At 40.7% G+C, this 16736-nt stretch overlaps 1 protein-coding gene across 3 annotated transcripts in view; it reads right to left on the bottom strand.

Moving 5' to 3' along the window:
- mapk8b (mitogen-activated protein kinase 8b) overlaps positions 1-16687 on the bottom strand; it is a 36683-nt gene extending 19996 nt beyond the window's left edge. Inside the window, exons 1-4 of one of the 3 annotated variants that reach the window (XM_080872822.1) lie at positions 16418-16687; positions 3857-4037; positions 1265-1394; positions 583-641 (exon numbers count right to left, since the gene is read on the bottom strand). In XM_080872822.1, the coding sequence (XP_080728948.1) occupies positions 583-641; positions 1265-1394; positions 3857-3978 (311 nt within the window). In that variant the 5' untranslated portion in view covers positions 3979-4037; positions 16418-16687. The remainder of the gene's footprint in view (positions 1-582; positions 642-1264; positions 1395-3856; positions 4038-16417) is intronic. The other 2 variants (XM_080872821.1, XM_080872823.1) reach the window with 2 other exon arrangements.
- Between the last annotated feature and the right edge of the window lie 49 nt (positions 16688-16736).

Here is a 16736-nt window from a genome sequence, read left to right as displayed (position 1 = left end):
GGTAAAGACCTATAGTAAACGTTTGACCTCTGTTATTGCCAACAAAGGTTATGTTACAAAGTATTGAGTTGTATTTTTGTTATTGACCAAATACTTATTTTCCACCCTGATTTACGAATAAATTCTTTACAAATCCTACCATGTGGATTCATGGATTTTTTTTTCACATTCTGTCTCTCACAGTTGAAGTGTACCTCTGGTGCAAATTACTGACCTCTGTCATCATTTTAGGTGGGGGAACTTGCACAATCGGTGGCTGACTAAATACTTTTTTGCCCCACTGTATATAGTATAGCTACAGCTCTTGACAGGTGAGTGTCAGGCTGGTGACAGATTGTGGCCAATCAGCCTGAAAACTGGTTCATTCCTGTCACCAGCTGATTCAGTCTGTGCTTTTCTAATATTCACCATGAAATGTGCACACCTGACATCCCACTGACTATAAAGCATCATTTCCCTGAAGTATTTAACGTGAGGCACAACAAGAGATCCGGCTAAGCCCCCAAAAAGATCATCTAAGCCCCCGGCGTTCTGTATCCTGTATTGATTTGAGCAGCTGCGATTTGACTCGCTGATACTCACACATCTTGGAATTCCTCCAGTGTCTTCTGTGGTGTGAATACATTTAACAGCCCAATAATCTGCAACAACAACAACAAAAAAAAAGTGTAATTGCTGGAGTTGTTTTGTATATTTGACAACATCTTCACATCCACGTCCCTGGACACGAAGGCCAACTCTTAATTTGAAAAGTTAAACGAGGAAGCGTTAGCATTATTTATGAATAACAGCAGGATAGTTTCCTCATTCACACCTCCGAGGCAGCAGCACCGAGAAGTTTGTGGTCATTCAAAACACTATTTTTTATGGTTCGTTTCCATGTGTGGCGCTCAGCAGGTTCTGCTTTAAAACAAACATATTGTCCAGTTCTTTTTGCTTCCCTGCTGACTCATACTTTACACAACTCTGAATATAGTGACTCTAAAGATCAATACTTAAATCATTGTAATGGACAGGAATGAGAATAGCATTTAAATGCATCCTGCTAACACTTTTCAAAGCTAATTGTCCCCTTTAATTTCTACTGTACATTCTCTGCTCCTGCTTAAATTATACTTCTATTCAATGCTCAGGTTTATCTACATGAAATGCACCTACACTATACAGTCAAAAGGTAAGGCTATCCTCTAACGTCTAAAGAATTAGACCAAAACATTCAAACCATGCAAAAGAAACAAAAATGCCATTAAATTCTGGCTCTTACATTCTTGTGGTTGACACATTTCATTAGCACCAGTTCCCTGTAGGCCCGTTTTGCATGAGTCTGATTCTGAAAGGGTCGGCTCAACTTCTTGATGGCAACGTTCCTCTCCAAGTTGTGGTCGTACGCCGAACTGGGGTGAAGGAGCACAGGAGAAATTCAGTCAGCAATAATGGATGTTAAAAATTGTTCTTTGTTTTTGTTGTTTTTCCCTGACGGCCAAAGGAATATGAAGATTTTGCCTTTTTCAGCTTTATTTATTAGGGACAGTAGAGACTGACAGGAAAGGAAGAGCAGAGGAAGAGAGAAATAGCGCCACTGAACTAAAGTGAGCCAAGTCTGTTGCTAATATTTTGCCCATAATATACACCTAAGGGGAGCTATACTGAATGTGGCAGTCTCTAAAAAGTTATCCCTTGTGTTGCACTTAAGTCCAAAAATCTGTAGTTCTGCAAACTGCCATAAAGCCCAATGACCCCTGGGTTAAATGACCAGCTTTACAATAGAAACAAACATGTTTACATCCCATTACCAAAAAATGATTTCCCCGGTCATGAAAGCCATACACGAACTACATTTTGATATAAATCATCAAATAAGGTTTCGATGTTGTGTATGTTTAAAGGTTACAGAAAGCTACAGCTTCACAGCCAGTAACAGAACCACTCGACCTGAAGTCTTGACCACGTTTGCGGCGCCTTTTGAAGCATTTTTAATATAATCATTTGACAAATAGCATGCCTTGCTCGGTTTTAAATCTGACCAAATATACCATATGTGGTTTGAGAGAATTTTAGAAATCCATCTAATAGAACATATAACACGCTCCCCGAGGCCTTAGAAAGAGAGAGGGAGACCTATTTTTTACATTATTTAAACAACTAAGCTTGGTTTTTCTTCATTTCTGCAACCAAAATATTAAATCTTTACACCCGTACGGTTTCCTTTTAAATAAAAGAAACAAATTTAGTTGGTAATAACGGATAAACTGAGGATCGGAAATTTCTATGCAGAATGAGTCAGCAAACTTTGTCTATTGAGCAATACATTCGGACAGCCCATAATGCCTCCTCCTACTTTAAACTTAGGTTGGTTACTCTATCTGTTAAAAACAAAACAAAAACAACATCGCTGCCAATGAGCTTAGGTTTATAATTGGCTGGATAAAGCACCACGTAGACCCAAATTCTTTTCTTGTCAATGCCGGCCATAAGTGATGTTTCATATACAGAGATGTACATTAGTAATGCCAAGTATGCTTTACACTGTCAGAGGAACTTTAGTTATAACTGTAGAAAATGCGCGAACATGTTTAGTCCTGCTGTGCTGCTCTGTTTTATGCCGCTAAAATGTCAGCAAATGCTCTTAAATGTCACGTTAAAGAGCTCCACTGTGCAGCTGTCATAGAAATAAAATGAATAGTCAAACAAGTGTACAAACAAACACATTTACAATTGTTTTATGTAGCATCCCTCTGTAGGATTTTCTAGTAATATTTTTATAATCTTCATATGAGCGGATTCTCTTGTAGGTGGAACTCAACTGTGTCATTTTGTGAGGACTAGAGTCAGATGGTGCAGAAATGTGAGTGTGCAGAATGCCTGAAGCAGAACGTGCACGTTAAAAAGGGCTCTGTGTTGTAATTGCTTTGTAGTCCACCCCTCATGTGAGTGGGTCTGTATGCCTGAATTGATGATATTAGGAATATCCCCTCTCCCTGACATAACAGACAAGAAACTGAGCATTTAGAGCAGTGTCAAGCCTGAGCTTTTGGTTCTTAGGGATTACTTGTACATACCTGAATTTATTACTTTAAACAAAACTTTGATCACGTGTGTACGACCTCACGGCGTCGTAACATTACAGATGGGACAGAAAATAAAGAAACGTTTAACAGGCCCACTATTAATCCTTTTCCAGCACTAAGCACTGCAGTTGTTGAGATTTTGTAGCCAGCAAGTTCTTACATGACAAGCTAAAGTCTTAGCTGACACTCTTAACTGTGTTGTGCATCAGTTTTCTGGTATTCCTACCTGGTATGAGGAAGAGAGAAGGTTAATGACAGCAAAGACGCTAGATGAGTTCGTCAAGCTCATCTTATGTTACAAGTTGAAATGGATTCATTCTGACAGCTCATGTGATTTTGATGGGCCAATCAATCAACCACTTGATGCATAAGCAAAAAAAAAAAATATTCATGGCTCATTGCAAATATGAAAGAATACCAAAAAAAAAAAAAACCCCTAGAAAATTTTAGAAACCAATTGTGGTGTGGATCAGTTCACTCCAACACCTAACCCTCTCACATCAACAAAACTTCACAGGAAAGATAACACCACACGGTGCTGTCAACAAATAGAATATTATCCATCAATTTTCTGTGTTGTATGCAACTTATGCTGCTCTTTTTACATCTGTTCTTATCAACTTTCGTCAACGGCAGCCGGCAAAGTCCAAGGTGTGCTTTTCAAGCTTTCATCAAATGTTAGACAGGTTTTGGTGGTGAAGTTAAATCTAACTTTTCGCTGAGTAAAGAAGTGACCAATCTGCAAGTGAAGGTTGTCATCTGGGTCAGCAGAAAGTAAATATACTCACCAAACAATTCCCTGTGCGCCGGATCCAATGGGTCTTAGGTTCTGGTAGCGCTTTAAAACTGTAAAAGTTGAATCGCCCACATCTATACTGTAGTACTCCCTTTCACGCTTGTTTCGGTTCATGGTGAAGTCTTGGACACAATCGGTGACTGGGCATCCAAATGGAGCTCGCCTCTCAAGACCTGCAAAGTATTAACAGGAGATCAGACTATAGAGATTTCTAGAACACGTTTCAATCAAGAAACACTATAGCTGTGTGTTACAGCACACCCTCTTTATGTTTAAAGCCCAGTGTAAAATCAGTGAGCCATAAACAGTTGTCCCCAGGCAAAGTATACGAACAGGTCCTACCAGCATCCAAGTTGCCGTTTGTTATCTCTGCCAATAACTATTTTTCCACTGTCCTTTTTCTTTTTTGGCATATTTACAATTTGTGCATAAAAATGTGAATGACAAAGCAGAAAAGTGTTGAAAATGCATCTCCGTGTGTCTGTAAATGCTACAATTGACAGACTAAGCAGATAAATCATCGAGTAAATGATACACACTGTACTGTGCTGAGACTGGAGGAACAAATCTATCAGATCTGAGCAAAGACCACCCTCACTGACTCATTACATCAAACAAAACAGAAAAGCTACATTTTCAACAGTGTTTTTCTCAAGGCTTTCCTGTTCAGGAAATGCAAGTAAACAAGTTCTAAAAACTGGAGTTACTTCAGTCACCATGTGGGACTAGTTCCAAAAGTCCATACCCACAGATCAACTGCACAGCACATAAACAAATAGATTTGGCTTTAAAGGCACAGTGACAGTCTGCTCTTAAGTTTCTCTGGTGCTCAAAATTACACAGGTTACTAACCAAGCTAGGTAGCAGGAACATATATTAGTTGATCACTCCTCTGTGGTACCCTTTCTTCCAGTTGACAGTCACATAATCCTCTTTTTCAGTAGTACCTACTCGGATCGACTCGGCACGGTTCGCCACGGTTTTCGGTATTTTCCCATAAGGTCATAGTACCTGGTACCAGGTACTTTTTTAGTACCTGCTCGACCGGGATGCCAAGCGATCCGTGCAGGTACTAAAATGTGACGTCGCCACACCGCAGTAGCATCACTGAATGAGTCATGAAAGCGTCTCGTTCACAAAAATTGAAGCCACCGAACCCCCCCCCAAAAAGAAACAAAACAAAATGGCTGTGTTCCCCGGGTCTCACAAAAAGCCACATGTCCACCTTTGTTGTAGCGTTCATGTTGCAAATTAATTACATTGCTGGATGCCCAGACGTGTTGCTATGATGACAAGCACGCACACTGGGTTGTGAACCAGTCGATCCGAGTCCGAGTAAGTATTAATGGGAAAAGGGGTTATACTGTTTTGAAAGAAATAAAAAACAAAAACGAAAGTTCAAAACTAATGAGTGATGTGACAGTGGCTAGGTCCATCTTTTATCTACAGGTTATAGTTTTCTTATAGAAAAGAAAACTGCACCGAATTTAAAACGGATATTTGAAGAATTTCTGTTGAAGCACTCAGGAAAGTATTTCCATACACTATCCCACAATATAGGCCGTCTGACACAGTTTATTATCTCACAATGGCTACTAGTTAATTCAATCAAACAAGCCAGGAGGAAGCAGTTATCTTATTGGTTACATTTAATCAAATGTTCACAGTGTTAGCATTATGTATGACCCTGTCATAATGAATATTTAGGATCATTATCTGTACCAAACAAAATCAGATTTATTTCTTGAAAATAATTGACTTGTAGTGATCAGGTCTACGGCAGCGCAAAACATAATGGTACAAATCCTGTCTTGCTTTCTTCCGCTTCTCCCCCCCCATTCAAACCCGGAAGAACTCATTAATCTCAGAAAAATCAAACCAGCCGTGTCTTGAATCCTAAAGGAAGCTTCATCAACTGTAATGACAACTAAGCCTCTGCAATCCAACTTATAGCCCAGAGGACCTGCGCACACATATATAAATTCCAAAGGTCAGGGCGACGGGAGCAGTGATCAAGGCACAGAGGAAGAAGGAAGCCGGGTTTCGTGCAGGAGATGAAGATGACAAATCATTAGTGGAATTTGGAGCATTGTGCTGAGGAGGTTGGCTGTGTAGTGATAGCTGTACGTTCCACGGGTCATTCCCTGAACTGGATTTCTCCAGCTACTGCAGGCAGACCACACCCCACCCTCTTCCTTTTTAGTATCAGTCAGCCCACCAACCTCCTCTACTCTGTTTGATACACAGAAATTAAGAACTTATTATCTAGGATAGCTTTCAAAGAAATATGTCTATTAACAAAATCATATTAAACAAAGCACTCTGTTGGTAAGAGTAGTACAACAACAAATACTGTTTTGGTATGGAAGATATTATTTGGGAAAAAACCCCTTTATAACAGCAGTGGAGTCATCTTAAATTCTGTGATTACTTACTAAGATTAATCTAGAAAGCAAGTGACCGATACCAGTGCCAGCTTTTAAACCTGGGGGTAGTGTGCCTGTGTTGCTCTATCCTTTCACTGCTGAAGCATTAGTTAGTGGTGGGGTCTCTCTCTTGGAATTGAATCATTCTGTTCCAGTCAATTTGAAAAATGGCAGCAGAGGCATAAGTAGCAGAAACAGCAGTACCGAACAGATGTGGTATGGCTGTGATGACTCGATATGTAGTATATCTAAGAAGGTGTGTATGAGGATTAGAGATGGACCGATCCGATATTACGTATCGGTATCGGTCCGATACTGACCTAAATTACTGGATCGGATATCGGAGAAAAATAAAAAATGTAATCCGATCCATTAAATATCACGAAAGCACCTCACAAAACTTGCAACACGCCGTAACTCACCTCAGAATGTTAGCACGTCGGAGCAGTATGCATCACGTGATAGAGCGGCTGTGGCATGCGGGACCTGTCGGTGGTCTGGATAGCATTTGGAGCTTCGCTAGCAACCCGGCATTTCATCTCCGACAAAGTTATCCCCGAGAGAAGTAAAGCAAGTGTGTAAGTCCATCTCTGAATGTAAAGCATTCCTGCGTTAAGCTTAACAAGCGACTGCCTCTTCTTGCTGCTACTTCAATCATGAAACTGATCAATGATCAGCTGATCGGCTTTTCTGTCGCGAGTCCGTGTCTCTAGTTTGCTTTTGGCCCACTTTGCACTAGAAAGAGGAAACCAGCGGCTGAACAACAGCAGCACATTTAAGCTTGATCAGCTGTTGTTAGAATGTATTTAATATTACTTTCTACACCAGGATCTTTTTCTACGTAGCTGACGCTGGTAACTGTGCAGGGGCGGATCTAGCAAAGTTTAGCCAGGGGGGCCGACAGGGCATGAACAGGGGAAAGGGGGCACAAAGACATACTTTTCTTTCTTATTCTCATTTAAAATGTCTAGCTTTTAATAAATAATTATCTGACACCCAAAGTTTTAATTTGATGCAAAATGAATAGAAGTCAATTACTGTATATAGTGACTATTAAGTCATATACATATATATATATATATACATATATATATATATATATATATACATATATATATACATATATATATACATATATATATATATATACATATATATATATACATATATATATATATATACATATATATATATACATATATACATATATATATATACATATACATATATACATATATACATATATATATATACATATACATATATACATATATACATATATATATATACATATACATATATACATATATACATATATATATATATATATATATATATATATATATATATATATATATATATATATATATATATATATATATATATATATATATATATATATATATATATATATATCCCCACCCTAGTAAGCTATAGTACTTTTTCCTTTGGGAAGGTACCATCTGTGCAGTCTGCAATTTTGTTGAAGAAAGATGTTGAATCTATTTAATATTTCTTGAAAAATAATTGATTTCTGTGCATTTTCTTTCACACTGCATCAAATTAAGGTTGATTACGTCGACTAAGCATCATGAGGTGGAGCGTGAGGGGTGGTTTCCTATTTTTTATTTATTTATTTTTGTTGTTGCTGGGAGTTGGAACCCTATTAGTTAGGTTGCTTAATATTTACGCTAAGTACTCTTTAAAATACCAGAATAGGGAGGATGGTGTAGGTTTAAGTTTATTAGATTGATCAGTATTGCTGAACTATGAAAAAAAATTTTTGCATACAGGTATAACAGAATAGCTTTAGTGTAGTTGTTGTTTTAAACTTGAGTATGAACTTATACAAAATGCAGCAAGATATTTAAAAAACAGTTTTGTTGATTAAAAAACACTATATCGGATTCATATCGGTATCGGCAGATATCCAAATTTATGATATCGGTATCGGACATAAAAAAGTGGTATCGTGCCATCTCTAATGAGGATACAGCACAGTGTAGGATTTCAGAAGGGTCAAGTACCTATGGCACATTTAATGCATAAGTATAAAACCCAGAACACACTTTCAGTCAAACAAACAGTGATTACTGCTGCTGCCCCTCCACGTGACCAACACAGGTGCATTTCAAAGAACAGAAGAAAACACAGCCAACTGCTGAGGGCTAGAACATTCAGCTTTATCTCATTTTCTTCACTTTTGCTTCAACGCTGCTTTGAAGGACTGAAGTCAAGAACACCTCAGTTAAACCTGAGTCACATCTGAGACGCAGTGCAGAAAGGAACTGAGTCACTGCGCTTGCCCAACAGTGACGGCTGTGAAAGCACCCAATACGTACTGAGACTGGATCTGTTAGACCACATTCTGAAGTGGTCTACGTCACACGGGGTCACATTCTTTTTGTTGCGTTTCTTCAAACGTGGCGGTAGTCACGTCAAATAATGTGCCTCCTGCCACATTTTTAAAAATACACTATTTGTTTTGCATATAGCTGTTGGCTCTAATTCCAAGTATCAAAAATGAGATGCGCGTCTGTTTGAAGACGTATCTTTTGAGTTTTAATTAAAACTAACAAACCCGAATTACAAGAAACCAACAGATTCATTCAGAAATGGATGTTTATACTGGCTCACATGCCACCCTGCTGTAAACACAGCTCTGCCTGCGCTGCTTTTGTTTTGTCTTTTCTGCTTCTCCTCATCTGTGCCCTCTCCTCTCCTGCTGCATTATTCTCTTTGACTCTGATCAGAACATCTCTCTTCCCCGTTGCAGAACCATGTCAAAATTCGGCATCTAAGCCGGACGGCGAAGAGGTACAGGGATGAATACAGAGCACAACTTACAAACAACCCTGAACACAAGCAAGAAGTGTGCTGCTGGATGTTGAACAAAAAGACACACAGTGTATACAACAAAGGGTACACAACAAAACAGCAGGAGAAACAATAATAAATGTGCTAGCTGCTAAATTCAATAACAGTCTTCATGCATTTTTAATCAGAGTTTACCTACACAGGCTCTCTGGATTGGCATTTCAGCTGAAGGAAAATGCAACATTTTGCTGTGTTAATGTGACGTAATAGTATCCAACTGTGCACTCAATGTCCCTCATACATTAAACCTGCAGCCATCCTTCCCTTAAACTCCAACCAGCTCTTCTACGATGCTTCAACCGACACTAGTCTGAGCCTTACAGCCCTTATGGTGCCTTTCCAATGTGCAAGCTGATTCCACAGGCGCTAATGCAGCCCATACCATCAGTGATGCAGGCGTTTGAACTGAGTGCAGATAAGAAGCCCAATGGTCCCTGTCTTTTTCAGTCCACAGACTAAACCAAATTAAACCAAACGCACCTTTTAACTCGTGTGTCTTTGAACCACACAGTCAGATTGTTTTGGTTATTCTTGTGTTTAGGATCTCTCTCTTTGCACTGGTCTCTTTGGCTCAACTACATGCTGGATTGGGTTCATAACCCTCTTTGGCTCTCGGAAGAGGTGGACACATCTTTCTCCCTCTCCCTCCCTTATCTTCCCTGCTGCTGCTTCTATGTGTTTGTCTAGTCTCGTCTAACTCTAACCCTCAAAGAGTTTCCCAGTCTTGTTCTCTAAAACCTAAAGAATTATGGATTTGATCAACTGCTCCTGTAATGGAATTGACACCCTGCTAGGCTTGGGAGAGCCCGATTGTCCTGCGGAGACATTTGCTGCTGGATACTCGATGGTCGGTTGCGTCGTGTGTCTGGCGACACTCTCGATGGAGGACAATGAACGACATCTACCAATTTGGAACCACGATAACAGAGTTCGGGCTGATTGGAGCTGGCTTATCGAAGAACAAGAAGCGGCTACAGCTGTTCAAAATCCCATAAGTCTGGCAGACATGATAGACGATAGCAGGGCTTTGAGTACTCAGACTGTGTTTTGAACGCAATATGGATAAAATCTTGGAGAAGAACAACGGGAATTAAGATAATTGGTGACCAGTGATGGACATTAGACCAACTGTAAAAATTGGATGCAGTTGTTCGCACTAAACAAAAACATTCATCATCTTCACTCATGCGGCCCCCCCGGCGCCAGCTGAAGGCCTGTCAAGGTTGAAGCTGACTGGAACAACAAATTCTTCCCATGATAACAGGATTGTTGTCAGAACTCTTTGTCCCTCCTTCAAGGCCACCTGGGTCCACTGGAGACTGTTGACCTTCGCTTAACCGGGCGTGGTGACACTTTCTCTCAGCTGAACACGGGATACACACATGCACACACACGAAACATGTACACTGATACTGACACGCCCTCACTATCACCCTCCCTCCCCCGAATCCAACGCCTCCTGCTTACCTCCCATCCAATGTGGACAACGGATCAGCTGGAGGCGCAATCGAAGATTGCAGCGGTCCCAGATCAGCTGTACACACTGGAATACTCTCCTATGTTGCTTGTCTGTGTTTTATTGTGTTATGGTGTGTTGATTAGAGATGGGTATCGAAACCTGGTTCTTGTTGAGAACCGGTTCCCACTGTTTCACTGACGTCATTCAGTTCCAGTCGCCCTGAATGACGTCACCACGTTGCGGAGCGTCATTTACCTGGCAGGAAACACGGCGCCTAAGCGGCTCAAACGCTCAAAAGTTTGATTACACTTTACGAGAACGGATGACAACAGGGCAACTTGCAATACTTGCAAAGTAGATATTTCATTTAAGGGAGGAAACACTACGAATATGCAAAAGCATTTGCTCACAAAACACGCGATGACCTTAAATGAATGTCGTGTTTTTAATTCCGCTCCGGACTCGTGAATCTCAACCCAGCAGCAGCGGTAACGTTTGCACGTCCTCTCCCGTTAATGCGGCGGATAAATAATCAACTAACAGTGCATATTATGTTAGCGCGATCTGTCTTATTACAAAACCTGCCATTGCTGTGCATTTAGGTGACCATGATGAGAGAGACAGACAGAGTCTGGCTCAGATGCTGGCAGTTCTCGCTGCAGTCTACCGGTAGCGTCTCCTTTCAGGCCAGGATAGACGAATGTCACCGAGCAGTGACTAAGTTTGTGGTAAAAGGCTTGCACCCATTTGCCACAACAGATGCCCCGATTTTCGGTAAGTGAATGTGTTTAATTGTAGGCAGGGACATTACTGGATATTCTTGTGTAATTGCTACAGAAGAATATTTATTTTTTTATTTTACATTTACAATTTTTTTTCCTGGGGACCCTGTGACACCCCATTGAAGAGCCGTAGGCTGTGGATCTCTTAAGATGTCACTGTTGGGTTTGTAAGGCCATGTTACTCATAAATTTCTATCTTGTTCAAAGAGAAGATATAAAACAAAAGTTCTAAGCTAATCGACCTTAGTGTTCTCCTTTTTTTTTTTTTTTTTTAAAAGAACCGATAAGAGAATCGTTAAAGAATCGAATCGTTAAACAGAATCAAAAATGGAATCGGAATCATGAAAATCTTATCAATACCCATCCCTAGTGTTGATATCTGTGCATTCCTGTATTATCCTTTTGTGTAACACATTTCGATGTTTTTTTCCCCCTTGCTACCTGGCCTGACCTGTCTCCCCAATGTGATGTTTGTGTATTGTATGTACGGTTGGCAAGGTCTGTCATCTCGGTTGTGAGCAACTGCAACTGACAAATAAAGGCTACCTCATCATCATCATCATCATAATGCTCAGGTCAGGTCTCACTGTGTAAAGCCCCACTAGTTTGTTTTAATAATTTAAATTATCCAGTTCAGCTAGATGGACCTATGAAGATATTTAATTTTTCTCACTTTGCATGCTGCCGACTACCAAGGCGACAGTAAAACTGCCAGCTGACCAGCTTTTGTTGAATCAAAGGAAAAGAAATTGTCATCAGTATGTTTCTTCAAAGCAGCTCTTAAATGAAGTTAAGTATGAAACAGCAATGGTTTTAAGGATTCAGTTTTCAATCATTTAATTAGACTACTATAGCAACTATGCAAGAATTTACTAGAACAATTATGTCTAGCGTAACTTTGACAGCGAATACTCTGAGGCCTCCACGTCGCTTTCATATTCAGTTCCCCGTTCAATCCAAATGAGCTCAGCTTCTTTCATGTACAACATTTAGCCGCATCCACCACAAAGCAAAAATGTCAGCTTTATTTGCCAGAGGTATCCTTCTGCGCACAGACCAGAAATACCATGCAAAACACTCCTGGACACGCTTTTCAGAAAAAGTCATTTAGCATATCAAATATAGGCCACACAGGAGGGAGAGGGCGTATTCAAGCTCTGTTTTACTTAGTATGTGTAGCTCTATCCCAGCGCTGCAAAGAGTATGTCTAAACAAATGGTACATGATCATTTCTCCTATGTGAAGGAAGAGCAGTGCAAAGGTTTTCAGGATCCCTGTGAGACAGGTAAATCCCCAGCTTCCTTTTAAGATGGAACTCAGCAATCTGATGGAGTGTATCAAGCTATCAGCCCCATCAACCTCAGTTGTTAGAAAGCAGCGAATCGTGCATGTGTGGAAGCCTGCATGAAAATAAAATAATCTATGTAAAGGAATTGTGGAGCTGCAAATCAAGTCAACCTACACAGGTAGGTTTGAACCACTTGAATAAGAAATTATAATCACAACAGCACAAACCTAGACGACCACAAAGGTAAGACGGGCCAAGATCTACATATAACTGAATGGGGGAAAAAAAGAAGCAATCATTTCTGTCTCAACATGAATCAGGAAATACTTAACTGTGCAAGAAGCTGTTAAACTAGCTTATTAATTATTTAGTCTGTACAGGTAAGATTCTGCAGTTTTCCAGATGAAAACCAAGCAGGACTCCGAGTGTAAGCTGCTCTCACCACAGCCAGGCTGGCTTTTGAACGCTCTGCCAGGCCCAAGCATCAGGGATGTTTTCTTAAGACACCAGCTCCAACCATTTAATTAGCTAATGTATGTTATTATCCTGCTCTTAATGATAAATGTTTTTACACATGTGAAAACATACTGAAGCAGCTCAGTAGAACTAAGGTTTAAGACATCTCTTAAAGAAAAATTGCCATAGCAGTGGCGCAGGTTTTTTGACAACTGGCTCAGTTATCAATTAGGATTCGTTTGTACATGCTAATCTGAAAATAAATGACAATACTACAGCACTACAGTATTTTTAAACCCATCAACCCGCTTTTATAAACACATGTGGCACATGAAAGTTGCAGCTGTATCAGAATTCAAATTAAGCACATGTGGCACAGCTACTGCCATCCACTGACACACTGGTGGTGGGCAAATAAGGTCTCTGACAGCCAGACAGAACTAAACAGATAACTGTGTCAAAAAGTAGCAGATATGGCTTCTGAACTGCCGCTCCTGTCCAGATATTCTCCCACACAGCTGTCCATCACGCTGTCACTGCTGGGAGCTGATCCTTCTTTTCCCATCTTGTCTACCTTTGTTCCGTTTCACCCAGAAAAGAAAAACCATAAACGCGAAATTCTTGCAAATATCAAACAGTTCCAAGTTATCTGGGTGACCACAGTCGATTCCACCAGCAGTATCGCTTTTTATCTTCAAAGCGCTCGCACTCAGCCAAAGTAGCTGCTGCTGATAAGAGCTCACAAGGCCTTATTCAGTGCCAAATTCTGGTACCAATGAAGGCCCTGAATGACACTTCTCTCATGGCCATCTGCAGACACAAACCACGGGGGGTTTATTGTTAAACTTCCTGTAATCTTGGCCTAGATTTCAAGCTGTCTGACAAACTGCTGATCAAGTAATTGACAATACTCTGAATAAGAAAAACCTAAATTTTAAAAAAAGAAAAACAACAACAAAAAAAAACCCAGGCAGTTAATTTGTGTGAGTATCACATGCCTCATGGTAGCAGACAGGAAACACACCACAAGAAAAGCTTAACCAATCTATAAAGCAGAGGGGCACATGCTATAATACCAGTAAATAGACCCATCCCCTAGGCTCCAGACTGGGGATCTGCTCATTCAGCTTTTTCCAGTGCTGATAGGATACCAATACCTTGGCTTTAGGTATCTGCCAGTATCAAATAATAATCTGATACCAGAGTTAATGAGCTGTAATCTTCACTCTGAGGATGACACTGGGAATTATTCTTTTAATGTGTGAGACAACATAAGGCTTGACTTTAAAATAAATAAATTTAAAAAAAAAATGGGTTAGAACAACAAAGGGACCCAAAGCATCCGATGCCACCTCCGCGACGTTTAGAAGAACAACATGCGCCGAAAAGGAGGCAGTGGAAAGCAGAAAGCAGTCTCAGGTGTGATTCCATTTTCAAAATAGTGCTTTCTGCATTATTTGTAGCTCAAAATTCAATACAAGGCAATACATCTAATCTGAGGAAACGCCTGGTCAAACACAAAATATTCCTACAAACTGAAGAGTGCACTGTTTGACAGCCTGAAAGCCTATTTCAATTAGGACCTGCAGGTAGCATCATCATTGTTGTCGCCAACATATAAGAAGTTCAGCTCATGGATGATGATGAAAATTTTAGAATGGTGACAATCTACAGGTACCGAACCAGGCAGCTGGATAAGCTGCTGACAGACTGGATTTTCCCCCCACCCTGTCGGCTAGTTTAGCATTTTTAAACTGGCTCCGCTTAAGTGTCTTATCAGCATGCTGTTTACAGTAAATAAATGCATTATATGAGACTGCACGTCCACAACCCAAGTATGTAAACATAACTGATAACAGTCTAACATTACTATTTAATACTGTAGTAGCAAACACTGTGACAGCGATGTCAAATCACAGACGACGTCTGAAAACAACAAAGACGACCAGAGCAGTGTGTAAAATGTTGCAGATAACGAAGAGGACGTGTCACAATTCATAATATACAAAAAAATGATTGTTTCCGTTTCCTGCTCAGAAATTCTGGGCCCTTCTTTTAAGAAGCTTAATTTATTTAGGTTAATGTATATGATATTAGGGCCTCTGGAGGCAAAAACAAAGCAATATGGACCAACCTTTTGTGTCCATAATCTAAAAGTGCAGAGAGGCACAACCGTCTCTGCTCTCAGCTGTGACTGTTTGAACTGTGACGTGCTGGGTTAATTGTTGTATTTGTGTTAGGGCTGGTCCCAGCAGAAGAATTAAAGCAGGACGAGCACTGCATCGCTACCGTGATGACTGGTTTTATGTCAAACAATGACTCCACTCTCCAAAAAAAATGATGCTACACACTTGTGTCTACTAATAAAATGGCCTGCTGATGGGTGTCTAGATACAAACAGTTGTCACAAAAAGACAACACAAATCAGCTGAAACCATGGTAAAATTCACAAGTTAAGAGGCTTATAATCCCTCGGACATTTCAGTATCAAGATGTCAGAGTGGGCTCGATGTGGATTCATAATCCTGGCTCTGCAGGCTACCTTTTGCTTTTGGTGCAGGAATCAGATTTCTTGGATCTTTTGGCCTGACCATCCCTGTCCTCTTGGCAGGTTGTTCCCAAAAGCCCCGCTAGCAATGTGCAGTGCACTGTGAGAGCTGCATCGCCCAAATATGACGACAGAAGCACTTCAGTGTAACCAAGATGCACATATTGAGTGCACAAGCTGCAACCTGGGGTGATTTCTGCCTAACCCAACTTTGGCCATATAATAAAATTCTTAATACAGCTAATAATCTCGTGTGTTAGATAAGAAACACACAATCCTCTGATCTCATCCCTGTTTATAATAAAGACAGGAGCTAAGAAATGCTCTCACACTGATGCAACTGGCAAAAAAAGGAGTACATTTGTCAATCTGCAGGTTAAATCATCACATTAAAAACACACACAAGCACAAAGACTGCAGTCTGAGCCTGATACTTTTATACCTCTGTGACACCACCCGGTTCACGCTTGGCGGTGTAAGCTGTGCTAATGACATGGATAGGTATACTTCCCAGTGTAGCCGCTCACTCTGGTTGCCTTGTACCATTTAGGCCAGACCTGTCCTGCCTGCTGTGGTGCTGGTCACCCTATACGTTATGGTGACACCTATTTAGAGTAACGTGTGTGACCCACATTTGTCCGTTCCCCTCCCAGCAGTTGACAATAACACGTCAAACATGTCTCAGTGGGAGAAAAAAAATCCATATGTCGAGCTCACCCCTCTCTGGTTAATTCCAACAGTGTCGACCCCGCAGTCGCCACTCGCTGCCTGCTGCCGGAGACACAAGCTGGACGGTGTTTAGGAGGAAAACAGCGCTTTAATCCCTTTCTTCCCTCCGGTTACACTCCCGTTTCGTCACACTAGCAGGCTGGGAACACCGCAAGATACATGTGTAGCTTCTACGCAACCTAGTCTCAGTGCTTCCGCGACCCAGGCAGTTTCTGCCATTTCATACCAACGTCGTCGAAACCTTCCGATGTTTCCTCGGCTGCACAATGAGAACCAGGGGGCGTTCAAAACCGCCTGCGCGTTCCCG

This window comes from Rhamphochromis sp. 'chilingali' (assembly GCF_963969265.1).
Source record: "Rhamphochromis sp. 'chilingali' genome assembly, chromosome: 22".
In the NCBI taxonomy this organism is placed as follows: Eukaryota; Metazoa; Chordata; class Actinopteri; order Cichliformes; family Cichlidae; genus Rhamphochromis; species Rhamphochromis sp. 'chilingali'.
This window is presented reverse-complemented; position numbering and strand designations above follow the sequence as displayed.